The sequence below is a fragment of the Phyllobates terribilis genome, unplaced genomic scaffold, assembly GCF_046119375.1.
Source record: "Phyllobates terribilis strain yellow unplaced genomic scaffold, ASM4611937v1 Scaffold_4__5_contigs__length_816908805, whole genome shotgun sequence".
NCBI lineage: Eukaryota > Metazoa > Chordata > Amphibia > Anura > Dendrobatidae > Phyllobates > Phyllobates terribilis.
In genome coordinates, this window is record NW_027362764.1 from 272,843,309 (window position 1) to 272,859,433 (window position 16,125).

The 16,125-nt window shown below is 40.5% G+C and overlaps 1 protein-coding gene across 1 annotated transcript in view; it reads left to right on the forward strand.

The window, feature by feature from the left end:
• Window positions 1-16,125, forward strand: part of DPY19L1 (dpy-19 like C-mannosyltransferase 1) — a 220,856-nt gene that overhangs the window by 27,070 nt on the left and 177,661 nt on the right. The window contains exons 2-5 of the mRNA XM_073678263.1: window positions 3,603-3,627; window positions 5,486-5,573; window positions 6,526-6,663; window positions 8,021-8,141. Coding sequence (XP_073534364.1) covers window positions 3,603-3,627; window positions 5,486-5,573; window positions 6,526-6,663; window positions 8,021-8,141 — 372 coding nt within the window. The remainder of the gene's footprint in view (window positions 1-3,602; window positions 3,628-5,485; window positions 5,574-6,525; window positions 6,664-8,020; window positions 8,142-16,125) is intronic.

The following is a 16,125-nucleotide window of genomic DNA, read 5'->3' on the forward strand; positions in this document are numbered from 1 at the left end:
ATACTGACCTGGAGAATGAATTTGCCATGTAATTTTTACTACAAGAAGAATTTCATAAAAACAAAACCCAAAAAACAATGCCAGAGTTACTAATCTAATAGGACAGTAGTTTTAAACCCACATTAGCTATAACAAATGCATGATATATGGAAGATATACAGATCTTTTTCCCAGTAACCAGGAGTGGACCGTTGATTTTTTCGAGGGGCCACATGACAGACAGTGATTGTTGTGGAGAGCCAAACCAATATGCTAAAATTAGTTCTGCCCAATATTAATATTAACATATTAATTATAATTATTATATATTAATTGCATCACTTAATATTTATAAGAACTACCATAAGTATTCTGACTCTTTGCTACTGCTAATACATGTTTCAATAGGGCTGATTGTAACATGTATCTTTACCAGAAACAGCTTATCTAAACCAAATAATGTACTGTTTTTTGCACAATGCTCCACCCAATGTGATGTTCCCCAGCCCTGCCACACACAGTATGATTGCCCTGCAGCCCTCCCGCACGCGGTGTGATGGCCCCACAGCCCTCCCGCACGCGGTGTGATGGCCCCACAGCCCTCCCGCACGCGGTGTGATGGCCCCACAGCCCTCCCGCACGCGGTGTGATGGCCCCACAGCCCTCCCGCACGCGGTGTGATGGCCCCACAGCCCTCGCACGCGGTGTGATGGCCCCACAGCCCTCGCACGCGGTGTGATGGCCCCACAGCCCTCGCACGCGGTGTGATGGCCCCACAGCCCTCGCCCGCTCACAGCCCCCATATATGCAGTGGGAAAACTTACACACAGCCCACCCCTATTTAGAGTGGGAGACCCCACCCACAGCCCATGCCTATATGCAGTGTAAGTCGTCCCCCCCACACACCCCTACAGTGGCTTGTAAAAGTTGGGGTCTCCCTGGTCAAAATTATTGTTATTGTGAACAGTTAAGCAAGTTGAAAAGGAAATGATCTCTAAAAGGCCTATAGTTAAAGATGACACATTTCCTTTGAATTTTAGGCAAAAAAATACATTTTCATCTTTTACATTTTAAAAATTTCAAAAAGGAAAATGGGCCAATGCAAAATTGAGCACCTAGTAGTACCCCTCTTTTGAAAGTATCACAGTTTGTAAATGACAAGACAAGAGTCTTTCAATTCTTGTTTGAGGGATTTTTATCCATTCTTCCTTGGAAAATTCTTCCAGTTGTACCAACTTGTTGTAAACACAGTTAAAAACTTGTACAGTCTCAGCATTCAGAGATCTGGTAGATTTACTGCAGGTAAAACAGTTTTAATCAAAACTGCAGCACGCAGCCCAGTAAGCTATTATTTCATGCTTTTAGATGGGATAGATACGTTGTGACAGATTCCCTTTCAAGGGGATACTTGCTCTAAGAAAAACATGATAAATAATCTTAAAAGAAAAAAATTCTAAATACTTACAATTAATGGAGTTCACAAAATTAAAAGTATATTGTTATGTCCTCACTGCGGCTGTTTTTTCGGTAGTTTCAAAATATGCTGTTAGAGCCACACATGTGACTTATTTTCCAACCCCCCGATCGGTTGATTTTTCAGCACACTCTCAGAGCAACCCCCAATTGAAACGTCAAAGAATTACATGCCAACACACAGGTAGGGGAAGTTTGGATCTATGCGTGGCTGCAGTGCACCACAACCTTTCTCTGAACTACCAAACTTACGAGAAAATGGTGGTGGAATATCAGTGATTTTTTTTTTTTTGTTGAGTCCCTTGAATAAAAAAACAAAATAAAAAGAAATATTTGTTTGACATGCATCTCACTATAAAATACATAGTGCAATGATAAAATAAAAATGTATTGATGATAAATGCCAAAGTGGCATACAAACAATATAGAGGCAAAAAAAGCTAACCTTTATATTGGTATATGACGCGCCCCCTGGGCCGTGGGGTACTCGGTGCCGGGCCGGTCATTGGTAGGGGAGATGTCACAGTGGCGGTGACCCGGTCCGTGACCCAGGGCGGTCAATCCAAAGGGGAATATTTATTTACAGGGGATTTATAGTTTTTATATACAGTTCGTGACGCCACCTGTGGTATGCGGCTAAAGGGAGCCGCCGCTGCGGAGCAGGTCCTCTGGAGCTGTTGTTAATGCAGCAGAGTTGATTTAGCTCTCCACAGGTAGAGCTTAGCTCCAGGGCCGTGCTGAGTTATTATGGATGTTGCGGTGTAGTGCAGGGGTGATGGCGCAGCAGTAATTCACGGAAACAGTGGGGTGCAGTCTTCAGGATTTACTCACAGTTATTGCAATCCAAGTTACAGGTACCGGTGTAACTTCCCACGTCGTGCTGCGTTCACCAGGCAGGCGTTCAGCAAACTGCCAGGTGTTTCAAGAGTGCCTGACAGGACCCCGTTCTATATGACTTTCTCAGCCGTCTTTCTGCGCTGGCCCTCACCCTTCTTGCCCTGCGCCTCGCCAAACAATGTCCCAAGCCGGTATCCTCGGATCTTTCTGGGCAACCTGGAGTTCCCTGGATCCTACGTGGTTACCTTTTTTGGCGACTTGAGTGCGGATGTGGCAACTGCACCCTGAAAGTACAGAAGCCTCCGGTTTCCTTGTAATTCTCACTGGTCAGGGGCCGGTCCCCTCTGCGGCTTGATCCCTCCACCGCCTGGCAGATTCGGGCGTACGGGTGGCCTCCAGCACTGCCCGTACCCCTGGGATCCCTTTCACTTTCCTGGAGCCTCTCTCCTGCTCCTCTCTCCTTCCTCCTCTCCTTCTAAGTCTTGGGCCTCTCTCTCAGGCCCTCCTCCCGAGCAGAGCTCCTGCTCCCCTCAAACTCCACTGACTGACTGGCCTGTCTTTCCAAGAAGGTTCCCTCTTTTATACCACTTCTAACAAGTGTTCCCCTGATCTACGTCCTCCACCCACACCCACTACATGGTTCCCCCTACTTTGGTTCCCCCCACTCCAGCCAGGGACAGGGCTCAGCAGGAAGCGTGACACATCTTGCCCTTCCAGCTGGTCTGGAGTAGTGTAGTGTTGGATGCAGGTGTTAGGGTCCTGGGCAACACTCTATCCTTACCTGAGAGTGAGATACCACACCTCTGGGTGAGATGCAGTACCTCTGTGGCGACTGAACCCGCAGGGGCGCCACATATACCACTTAACATATGGAGCCTGTTGTATGAAGGACCATGTGGGAACAGATTCTCATCACGTATCACTGCAGCCTGTGAAAAGTCTTGGTTCAAGCAAATATCCTGCAAGTTTAGCTTAGGACTGAACACCATCCTGTGTAAATGAGTTGTCACGGATCCATCAAACAGTGGCCAGGGAGTGAGGGAATCCCTGCTGTTCCACCGCTTCCTCTCCAGTCTAACAGCACTAATTCTTATGTCCCCACTTTCCTCTATGGCCACTTTCTTGGTTCATCTTGGACAACGTCAGGCTCAATGGGCATTATAGTTTGTGCTCCCAACAGCTAGCTGTGATAGGAGACGATCTTCAGCCTTGTTACATAGCTTGTTATATCAGTTACATGAGAAAAATACTGTGTTCTTACTGAATGTGAATTGCCTTCCAGAAAACTTAACGTATGTCTGCTTCTCTTTCAGCTGCTTTCGTAGGTATTTTGCACTGGTAAGTGTGTATTTTTTTGCAATCAAAAGCTGTATAATAACTTGTAATACTCTTATTCAGTCCTTAAAGGATTATTCCAACTTGGCGGATAGTCAGGATAGGTGATAACTTGCTGATTGCTTGGGTTTTTGACCTTTAGAACCCCCACCAATGCTGAGAAAGGATCTCTGAAATGCACATTAGAAGGGGGCAGTTGGTGGCTTGCATGTTCACCACCCGCAGTTTTATTAGGGCTGATTTACTAAACTATGTGTGCTAGAAATCTGGCTTAATTTGTGCCAAAAAATGGTTAAATCACAGGTGATATTGAATCTTTTCTCACAAAACTATGCATTAATCCGCTCTGCTCCCACTGCTCTCTATAACATGGTATCTGCAGATTGGACTGCATTTTTATGGTGAATAAAAAGTTAACAAAATGTAGGAAATCGGCCCCAATTTCTCTTGGGCAGGCCGCAGATAGCGGAGTACAGCTCTGAAGTGAATAGAGCATTTCACTAATGGTGAACATGTGTGAGCATAGACTTCTATACACAGGGCCTATACAACACAGTCCATGTAAAAGATGGGAGGTATAATGTGAGTAGCATGGAAAATGCATAATAAAGAGGTAGTGTCAGTCAGCAGGTCTTTGGACCTCATCGGAACATGTCAGGTGATTCATGGTGCCCGTACAAACTGCTTACTTACTGCGTATACTCTATTTTTTTTCTACTCTGAAACCCTGTAGTGTTTCAGAGAAAACATTATATTCAGGAGCTGGAAAGACAAAACTAATCATTGGGGTGTTTACCTGCTGTCTTCTCCCTACTTAGCTCTTGATTGACAGAGGGAAAGAAGTGCATGGGGGAAGCCAATGGGGACCCACCCCAGGGACTAGTCTCTTCATTCCTGGAAACTCTTCAATAAAGAAGCCTGCTCTGTGTGGATGATGCTTATCATTCAGGCACCATGAATGGCCTTAAATATTACCTTTTAAAAAACATTTTTTAATTTCTTTATTCGGTAGTTTCACTAGTGAATAAATTCATCAGGTGGTAAATCCCAAATTATTTTCCATAAATGTTAAAAAAAGACAAGCCCTTTATGTAAGTTTTCATTCTCCCTGGCAACATGAAGCCCGTAGGCTTGGGTGACATGTAACATGGTGAGAACATGTAGTACATGTCCGAAGTGCGTCTGCTAAGAAGCCGCTTCCTAAATCTTTTAGAAGTTTTCTGGCTAGCTAAGCAGTTTAAACAATAAAAGAATATTCACCCCACCACTTGTCTCCAGCACTGAGGCTCCAGACTGACCACCAGTGACCTCACTGCTGCCTCTGATTGACTATAGGATCAGTAGTCAATCTGCAGCCGGTCAGGTCACCGGTGGTCAGTGATGTCACCACTCCTGACCTGGTAGAGCAAGGAGCGGAGTACCCGAGGGAGTATGCATTCTTTTATTGTTTTCACTTCCAGTCTGCCTACTGCTCATTTCACTTTATAACCAGAGAACCCTTTAACAATAGGCAAATCGTTAGGAATTAAGTGTGAATGATGTAGCTTAAAGCCACTGTGGTGTTTAGAAAGCCGCTTCTTATAAGATGCACTTCAGGCGCATTGTACGTGTGCGCTTAGCACATTGTGTGACCCTAGACTTGCAGCTTTCAGGCATAGTTTAAGAAATAGTTTAGCATTTATAATGTGTTTGTGTTAGGAGCCCATTATCATCGATATCCTGAAAAAATAGCTCCAACATTATATAGCAGATTTGCCATAGCTTACATTTATTCTTATTTTTTTCTAGATAACATTGATAATTGTTTATTGTTGCTTACAGTTCATTTAAGTTTACATGTTCATGTCTTGTTTCCCCCCAGGGGTTACATATCAACCCTTTTTGAAAATGACCGTCATTTTTCTCACCTTTCTACTTTGGAGCGAGAGATGGCCTTCCGCACTGAAATGGTTCGTTTTCAACATCTGAAATAAATATGTATTTGACAAAATGATTTCTTTGTATATCCTTTTATTAAAAGTGACTAAAATGATTTGGTTCAGAATTTAATATAATCCCATATTGGTTTTAAAAAAATAATCATAACTAGTTCTTGCCAGAGCTGGAAATACCTTATTGTTCCATATGAAATTCAAATTCCATTTTCAAGGTTTCTCGAGCACTGGCACATCGTAGGCTTTAACCTATCAGACAAAATGGCCAAAATATTGACTATTTTGAGAAATATCTTAATTTAAGGCTGGATTCGCACTTCTGTGTGTCGCAGTCAGAGTATAGATTGTGATTCGCGTACTGGCCACTCTTTTTGAAAGCCGAACTTGAAAGCCTCATATATACCTATGAGGCTGTTGAGTTCAGTTCCGGATGCACACGGCTGGACACAGACTGTGACAAATAGGTGTGTGCATGCGGCTTTAAAGGAAATCTATCACTAGAATCATGCTGCCCAATCTACTGGGGACTACAGGGAGAGACCTGACTAGTCCGGCATGGCTCCTGGTCGTCTTCTCCCCAGGCCAGTTGATTAATGGGTCTCTTCCATGTGTGTACATAGGGAGTGTCCTATCGTTCAACTAGAGCTGAGAAAGGAGAAGCCAACCTGAGACATCATCGGACTAGACTGGTTTCTCCCTATGGTCCCTAACCGGCTTTTTAAATTGTTTTCTCTAATGCAACAACAGAGTAAAACATACACAGGCTCTTATTCATGCCACCCATAGGTCGGACAGCATGAATCTCAACACAGGTTCCCTTTAAGGACTGATTTTAAAATAGGCCAACCTCCCCAATAAATTTTATTTGTATTTTTGTTTTTCATTTTTTTAATAATGTTAAAGTAATCTTCTTATGTATTCAATTGTAAATTCTGTTACTGAAGGTTTTCTCTATATTTCTTGATAGGGTCTTTATTATTCTTACTTCAAATCCATCATTGAAGCTCCATCATATTTTTCTGGTTTTCAGTTGATCATGAATGATAATGTTACAGAATATCCAAATGTAATAAATACATTAAAAAGATTTAATCTCTACCCCGAGGTAAGAAAATGTAGAAGACGTTTGCTTCCTAAATTGATTTTGTTTTTTGTTATATTATTTTTGGTATGTTCATTTCGGCTATGTTATTTTGCTATTCCCATTCATACACTAGCTTCCAATTAAGCTTTGGTAGTTTTATTTCTTTACAGGTAGTAACTTCAACCCTATTAAACCTGTTAATTTATTAATGTAAAGAGAAAGCATCATCAGAAAATGACCTATTGTTTGCATCAGGTTTTTATGTTCATTGTATTTTTATTTTTTTAAATTGTCAATGTCTTTTTTTTGTTCGTATCACAATATGGAATGAAGGAAAAGTATATATTTTCTAGACTCGTATTACCTGTTTTTTTTTTTTTCAGGATATTCTTATGTACATTAACAGCAATGGATTAACTCAAACCCTCTAAGATGGGAAAAACCTTTAACATTAGCATGAATAGTTGTTGACACCATCGGCCTCCATAGGAATATGTAGTTTTTAATAATTTATGTGTCCTGTATGCAGTTACCCCTTTTGCTGAGTGCAGGCTCAAACATGTTTGAACCACTGTCTACAAACCATGGGAGTGATTTATTAGGGAATCTCAGGGACCACACAATCAGTACCAGATCAATCCTAGCCACAAGAAGAATTCTATTATTCCTTGCCGCTAGAATTTTTTTTTCATCTCTTTGTCCTGTTAGCAAATGCCAAATATGGGATGTTAATTTGTCTTTCATTGTGTATAAATATGTGACTCTTCAGATTTAGTGGTATACTAAGCCTGATGAAGAGACCTGAGTAGTCTCGAAAGCTTGCAATTTACCATCTTTTCAGTTAGTCATTAAAAGGTATCAACCACTGAGGACTCTCATCTAAATATTTTTCTTTCATCAAGCAAACATGTAGCTTTTACACTGTGACACCATTTGCAAGGACTACTGTTTTCACCATGATTGCCTGGGTTTCCTCCACACTCCAGGAACATACTGATAGGGAATTTAGATTGTAAGCTTTAGAGGATAGCGATGATGGTGTCTGTAAAGTGATGTGGAATATAATGGAGAGAGTAAGAAAATATATATGTCAGCAGATGTAATACGTAAATATATTTTGTGTAGCCTAGGAAATAATAATAAAAAAATAATAATCAGTTAAATTTTGTGACTGCACGTTGGGACTGAATATCCTTTGTTCCCATACTCAGATTTTCATTTTTGGTGCTGTATTTTGCTGCAGTGGTTTTGATTGCTAAACGTCATTGTTTGTTTAAAAATTGGCAACGAATACAGTAATAACACTTTTTGGCAAATCGGTGTGCACAATTGTATAAAAGCTTTCTCCACATGACTGCAAATCCCATTCTCCACGCAGGTGATCATAGCCGGCTTGTTCCGCATTTATACAGCGACAATGAGTGCTGTTGGCATCAAGACCAAGATATGCTGGACAGTAAATCGGGGCAATGATCTCAGTCCTGTAGAAAGCTGTGAAGGTAAGTTACTGACAGAACATTATCCAAAAAAGTAAATCTTTTATTAGAAAGCGAATATGCTCAAAGCAGACACGTTGTGGATGCGATAGATAAGGAGCTGCTCAGAAAATCCATGTATAATGTAATCCAAACCCTGTAGTATAATTTTCAGTTTAGCAGTTGGCATATACCTGTCACCAGGTCAGAAGTGAACCGTTTTTATTTCTCCTGCTCCTCTGATTATTATGTTTGTCTTTATTAAATCAGTCATTTGGTTTCAAAGACACGAGTCCTTTTTAGCCTCTTTGAGTTTGTGTCTTTGCTAGACCTGTTGTTCAAATCGGCTACTAAGACAAAATGAGCAAGACAGTCAAGCCAGCTCTTTCAGCTGAATGTTAAAGAGAACCTGTCTTCAGGATTATCCATGTTATGGGCATAATGGCGTTATCATACTGATTCTATAGATACAATGACTGAAGAAAATTTTCAGCTTTATAAAAAAATCTAAATTTATTTCCAAAGTACCTTAAAAATATTAAAAATCCATAATAGATACAGTTGAAACCAGAAGTTTACATACATTATATAAGAAAAAAGACACATATGCATGTTTTTTTCAATATCTGACATGAAATGAGAATAAACCTTTCCTGTTTTAGGTCAATTAGGATTACCATAATTTTTAATATTTGCCAAATGCCAAAATAATGAGAGACAGAATGTTTAAGGCATTTTTAGTACTGCAAAGTCAAAAGTTTACATACATTTCATTAGTATTTAGTACCATCGCCCTTAAACTGAATGACTTGGGTCAAACGTTTGGGATATCCTTCCACAAGCGTCTTACAATAGTTGGTCGGAATTTGGGCCCATTCCTCCTGACAAAACTGGTGTGACTGATCTAGGTTTGTAGGTCGCCTTGCTCGCACCTGCATTTTCAGCTTTGCCCATAAATTTTCAATAGGATTGAGATCCGGGCTTTGTGATGGTCACTTCAAAACATTAACTTTGTTATCCTTAAGCCACTTTGATACCATTTTGGCAGTATGCTTCGGGTCATTGTCCATTTGGAAGACTCCTTTCCACCCAAGCTTGAACTTCCTGGCTAATGTCTTGAGATGTTGCTTCAGTATTGCCACGTAATCTTCTTTTCTCAGGATTCCATCTATTTTGTGAAGTGCACCAGTCCCTCCTGCAGCAAAACAACTCCACAACATGATGCTGCCACCCCCGTGTTTCACAGTTGGGATGGCGTTCTTAGGTTTCCAAGTTTCTCCCCTTTTCCTCCAAACATAACGATGGTCATTATGCCCAAAAAGTTCAATTTTTAGTTTCATCAGACCACAGGACATGTCTCCAAAACTTAAGGTTTTTGTTCCTGTGTGCATTTGCAAACATTAATCTGGCTTTTTTATGTTTCTTTTGGAGTAATGGCTTCTTCCTGGCAGAGTGGCCCATGCTGATATAGTACTCGTTTCACTGTGGTTATTGACACAATCTTACCAGCCTCCACCATCATCTTCACAAGGTCTTTTGCTTTATTCTTTGGGTTGATATGCACATGTTGGACCAAAGCACGTTCATCTCTGGGACACAGAACCCGTCTCCTTCCTGAGCGGTATGATGTCTGGACATTCCCATCTTGTTTGTACTTGCATATAATTGTTTGTACAGATGAACGAGGCACCTTCAGGTATCTTGAAATTGTACCCAAGGATGAGCCAGACTCGTGCAAGTCCACAATTCTCTTCCTGATATCTTGGCTGATTTCTTTAGACTTTTCCATGATGCTACACAAAGAAGCAGTGTCTTTCAGGTGTGCATTAAAATACATCCACAGGTGTGTCTCTAACTCAGATGTTGCCAAAAATCAGAAGCTTCCATCATCATATGGGCAGTCCAGAAATTGTTTAAAGGTATAGTAATCTTAGTGTTTGTAAACTTTTAATTTTGCAGTAAGTAATAAAAATGCCTTAAAACATTCTCTCTCATTATTCTGGCATTTGGCAAATATAAAAATTATGGATAGTGGTAAATTTAGGATAATAATTTTTGTGTTTATTTGTGAAAAGATTGGAATTTTGGTGAAAATTTAACAATTTTGAAACTTTAAATTTTTATATCCTTAAACTTTGTCATGCTGTACAAATTAATTGATAAATAACATATGTCTACTTTGCATCAGCATTATTTTTGAAACATGCATTTTCTTTTTTAGGATGTTAGAGGGGTTAAAAGTTTATCAGCAGTTTCTAATTTTTCAAACAAAATTTACAAAACCATTTTTTTTAGGGACCACATCATGTTTGAAGTAATTTTGACTTTTGGAGCGCAAAATTGGCTGGAATAGATAGTGGACGTGCTGTCACGTTCACAGAGCCCCTGATGTACCCAAACAGAGGAAGTTCCCCCACAAGTGACCTTGTTTAGAAAACTATACCTCTCGAGGAAATTATCTAGTGGTGTAGTGATCAGTTTTAACCCTCAGGTGATTCAGAGAATTGTGGCTGAATAAATGAAAATTACAATTTTTTCCACTAAATTGTTGTTTTGGCCTCAAGTTTTTAATTTTCAAAAGCGCTAATAGGAGAAAACGAACAGTACAATTTGTTACGCAGATTCTCCTGTGGACGCCAATACCCCATACGTGGTGGAAAACTACTTTTGAGGCACAGTGCAAAGCTCAGAAAGGAAGGAGCGCCATATTACAGTGCAGGTTCATGTCACATTGGCAGAGCCCCTGAGGTGCCAGAATAGTGGAACCTTTCTATAAGTGACCTTAGTTTACAAACTACACCTATAAATGAATTCATCTAAGGGTGCAGTGATTATATTGACACCATGAGTGTGTCACATCTTTATACCACTGCATAGTAAATAAATTAGATTTTACATTTTCACATGGTGAAATGGGTAAAAATGGCACCAAAATTTGTTGCACAATTCCCACTGAATGTGACAATACCCCATATGTGGCTGTACAGTACTGCTTAGCCACATGGCGAGACTCAGGAGGGAAGGCGCACAGATTTTCCTAGAATAGTTTGTGGATTCCATATACTGAGTTCCTAAATGCTACAAGAGCAGAAGCACTCCTTAAGTCCCCCCTTATCCCATTTTGGAAATTATACCTCTCTGGAAATTTATCTACAGTGACAATTTTGACTCCATGGGTATTTTCCAGAAAAAAAGCAGTGGATGTTGCTGAGTGAAAATTATATTACTATTGTAGTGCCCGTACATTTGTAGTGTCCAGTATGTTGTAGTGCTCAGTACATTATACCCAGCTTGTGCTTCTGGAGACATGCACCCTGTAAGTTAAACGGGCTCTCCACACTACAGTAATGCCAAACATGTGGTAGCTAAATGTGGTTTAGGCACATTGTGGGGCTCAGAAGGGAGGGGGGCATTTGGATTCGGGAGCACAGAATTTGCTGGATTTTTTTTTGGGGGGGTGAGTTTCGAGGAGCCATTTCATTTTTCCAGAGCCTTTGTGTTACCAGTAAGGTGGAAGCCCCCTATATTTTCGTTAACAGATGACGGACCTCGGTAGGGGCTTGCTTTTTTTGTGGATTGATTTGAATCTTTTGTTTGGAAAATTTTACATAACATTTTGGATTACATTTATGCTCTCTACATTGAGCACTTACATCGAGGTGTCCATTTAAATCTCTGAATGACATGATTCAGATGAAATCCCCAAGAGATCCATTCAGTATAATGAGGCAACAGAGTTACTCTAGACTCTGTTTGGCCTCTGTTCAGCGGTGTCCTTCTTTTCAGCGTGTAAGATGGCCGTCTAACAGGTTCTTGAGGGGAGATATGTCTCACCGAGGTTTGTAGCTTCGGTGATGTAAACCCATGAAGCATGCTCCAGCACACATAGTGATGAAAGAGTTAATAGGGCGTATCAGGACCAGTTTTTACGAGCAGTCATAAGAGATGGGAGGCATTGGCTGCTCACATATCCCCATCCCAGGGCCTGTAAATAAAATGGAGACCGAGTGTCTCATTCAGTGTCTGTGACTGGAGGTGTGGAGACCTCCAGTGTGTCTGTGCTAAAAGACACTGACTGGGAGCGGGCGAACCCGCAGTACTATATGGACTGCTTATTTTTCTGCTTTGTTACTTTGTGCGGGACAAGGCTGTATTTTGTTTGCTTTGAAAGTGTGGTTGATGAGGTCTGAATAAACCTGCCTTGAACATTTTTATCCTGTACCTACCTCTAACACGACTGAGTACAAAACCCTACAAGAGGTACACAAAACTGTGGACAACCGCACTTTTATGCATGCTTAAAAAGACGGAGACCACCAGATCATTGGCCAGACAGAGTCCACAGTGTCTCCATCTGCCTCATTATAGGGAATCTTCCGCTGGGGTTCCATCTGAATCGCATATTTCAGAGATTTATGTGGATCCAAGGGGTAACATTTCTCCTTGCGGAGAGTGATATGACAAGCCTGGCATGCCAAGGTGACGAGACTTTTAAGCCTTGCAATGCTCCTCTGGCAAATTAAAAATGCAAATTGTCTTCAGAGAGGAAGATGACTAGAACGCTGGTGTCACCTATTGGAAGTACAGTAGTAATCGTAAAAGTCAATATCGACCCTTTAACGAGCCTTGCCACATATTTACGTGGAAGCCATGGTGTAAGCACTCAGCGTAGAGCGCAGGATAAATGTGTGTGTATATAGCTTGGGTTGTTCTAGACGTGGAGATACCAAATATGTGTACTTTATTTGTTTATTTTTGTTTGATTGAATATTCAGTATTGTTCTTTTTTTTTTAACTTCTTCCCAACCTGGCGATTTCCTTTTTTGCATTTTTTTTTTTTTTTGCGCTTTCGTTTTTTCCACACGTTTTTCCAAGAGACATCACTTTTTTTAATCTGTTTACAAAACTGTAGGAGGGCTTGTTTTTTGTAAGACAAGTTGTATTGTACATTTGAATGACACCATCCATTTCTTCATATGGTGTACTGGAAAACGGGAAATAAATACCAAGTATGGTGAAATAGTGAAAAAAGCGCCATTATTTTATTTACAACGTTCATTATACAGTAAATATGACCTGGCGATATGATTCCTCAAGTCAGTACAATTATGAAGATGGCAAGCATGTATGCTTTTTCACAAAAGAAAATGTACAATTTTTTTTTTCTATTTAAATTTGTGAAAAAAAAATTCTGAGACCTATAATGTTTTCAATTTTTGAGTGATAAAGCAGAGTGAGGGTTTATTTTTTTGCACCCAGAGAAAACGTTTTTATTTATACCATTTTTGGGGTACAAACAGTGTTTTATTCTGATATCTCATTGCACTTTTTTGTGCTGTTGCGGTGGCTGAAAAACTGCAGTACTGGCTTTTTTTTCTCATTGCCATTTACAGATCGGATTTATTAATTTTATATTTGGTTAGATTAGATACCACATACAGTGCTGCTCACTATTATTGGCAACCCTTTATTTTTTCATAAACTGTACAATATTTTCAGAAATAAATGAAAACGTATCGAAGTTATATCTTCAGGATTTTTTAATTAGTGATCCAAAGTAACACAACAGTAAAACATTGTTTTTCAACTTCCATGTTGCAATTTCAAAGCAAAAAACAGAATAAACAGCATGTGCAGCAATAAAGTCACCCCTAATTAATACTTGGTTGCACAGGCTTTGGCATTGCAGACAGCCTCCAAACGTTTCTTGTTGCCATCTATAAGCTTCTTGCACTTCTCAGCTGGAATTTTCTCTTACTCTTCCTTTGCAGTTTGTTCAAGCTCTTGAATGTTTGCAGGGTTCTTTTTCCCATTGGCAGATTTCAGCTCACCCCAAAGATTTTCCATGGGATTGAGGTCAGGACTCATTGCTGGCCATTTTAAACAGCACATTTTTTTCTTTTTCAACCATTCCTGTGTACTTTTGGATTTGTGCTTTGAGTCATTGTCTTGCTGCAGGACCCATGATCTTCGATTGAAACCATGTTTTTTTACACTGGGTAGGACATTTCACTCTAAAATCTCTTGATAATTCTCTTATTTTATGATTCCTGTGATACGGTCAAGGCCTCCAATACCGCAACAAAGCAACTCCACAGCATTATGGATCCGCCACCATGCTTAAGTGTTGGCAATATGTTCATTTCCCCAGAAGTATTGTGGTTTGTCAAGGTACTCTTTGGCAAAGATCACTTGTTCTTTTTTATGTCTTTTCTTCAGCAATGGTTTCTTCCTTGGCCTTCGCCCATAAAGCTCTGCTTGGTTTAGTGTGCGGCAAATGATACTTTTTGAAACCATGACCCCAGACGGTTCCAGGTTGGCCTTCAGGTATTTGGATGTTTGACGTGGTGTTTTTTCCACTATTCGCACCAACCTTCAAAGACATCTCTTGTCAATTTTCCTCTTTCCCCCACGTCCAGGGAGTTTCTTGACAGTTCCATGCTTGGCAGACTTCTTAATAACATTGTGCGCTGTTGAAACTGGGATACCAAGGTCTTTGGAAGATGGCCTTATACCCTTAAGTCTTGTGTTTGCTAATAATAGCAGTTCTGATGTCCTCAGTCTGCTCCTTTGTCTTCACCATTGTGACAAAGGAACAGGACCTACCATGTGGCTTTTTAAAACGCTGAAGTGATCATTTATTGGCTAATTCATGTCACATGGGCACCGACAATTAGTCACAGATGAATCTCTTTTGTGATTTACCACAGGCGAGTCATAATGTGTTTCCATACTAAGTTAATGTAAAGGGTGCTAATACCAGTGTCAGAGCAAGCTTTAGGTTTTTCTGTTTTTCCCTCCCATTGATTTTTGTTTTAAATTATTGTTTATCATTTGCTCTTTTGTATTTAACACGAGTGCTCTATACAAAAAACTGTTTCACTGTATTCATTTTTTTCAGGAGATATTCCACATTATGTACTTAAACTTCATGGGTGCCAATATCGATGAGCAGGACTGCGTGTGTAATTTTTAATGGGGAAAAACATGATTTTGATCTTTTTTGTAATTTTTTTTCTTTTCACTGTATTTTGCAGTTCTCTTAAAGAGGTGGTCCACTACATTGTATAATGCGCCCATCGATTTACAGCTTTTAAATAAGTATTTTTAAATGTGTCTGTGAGCGGCGCTATTGCTGTTCGCTCAGTCTGCATCCCGTGACTCCAGCTGCAGCCGCCACTGATATCGGCCGATGTCATGTCAACTTCTGGATTCCCCCGGGTGTGACCCTGTCGCATGCATCCCCTCCCCGATTGACTGGACTGTGGGCGGCGTTTCACCTCACGTCACAGCCCAGTATCTAGCGCGCACTTGCGGTCAATGAAGGCAGAGGAGAGAGGGTTTTGGATTACAAATACTGATGTAAAATACTGACCAAATACTGAACGTGTGAACTTGGCCTAAAGCTGAGATCTAGACATGACAGGCAAAAGTCGAGGGACTGGGTGATAAAGTTGAGATTAAATAAGACTTAAAAGGTCTTCTCCTTCAAAAACACCATTTACCGTATTTTTCGGACAATATGATGCACCTTACCATAAGACACACCCCAAGTTTAGATAGGAATTTTTTTTTCTATTTTCTGCTATTAATTATAACTTGCCTGGTCATGTAAATTGGACGGGTCATTATCATTAATTTTATTGTACTAGGGTAGAATAGGGAGATAAAAAATGTATTGTTAGTGTCTCTCTGGAGTGTGTATTATACAGACACAGCTCTGCTATAGGCACAGGAACATTCACACACACACACACAATACATTTCCAAGGTAATACTTCAGGAAGGCCTGCACAGCTGCTCTCTCCTCTTTAGTTTCCACAGAACTGGCTTATTTCACAGTCCGACCGACCCGGGCACCCAGATATAGCCTTGCCAGGATTTGTGCTCTGCACTGTTCACACCTCCCTGGTTTTCTTCGGGCTGACATTTTTACAGTGACAGCAAATTCTCCCAGAGCTAACCTAACCCAAGCTAACAATTCGGCCTATACTGCTTCACTGGAGGC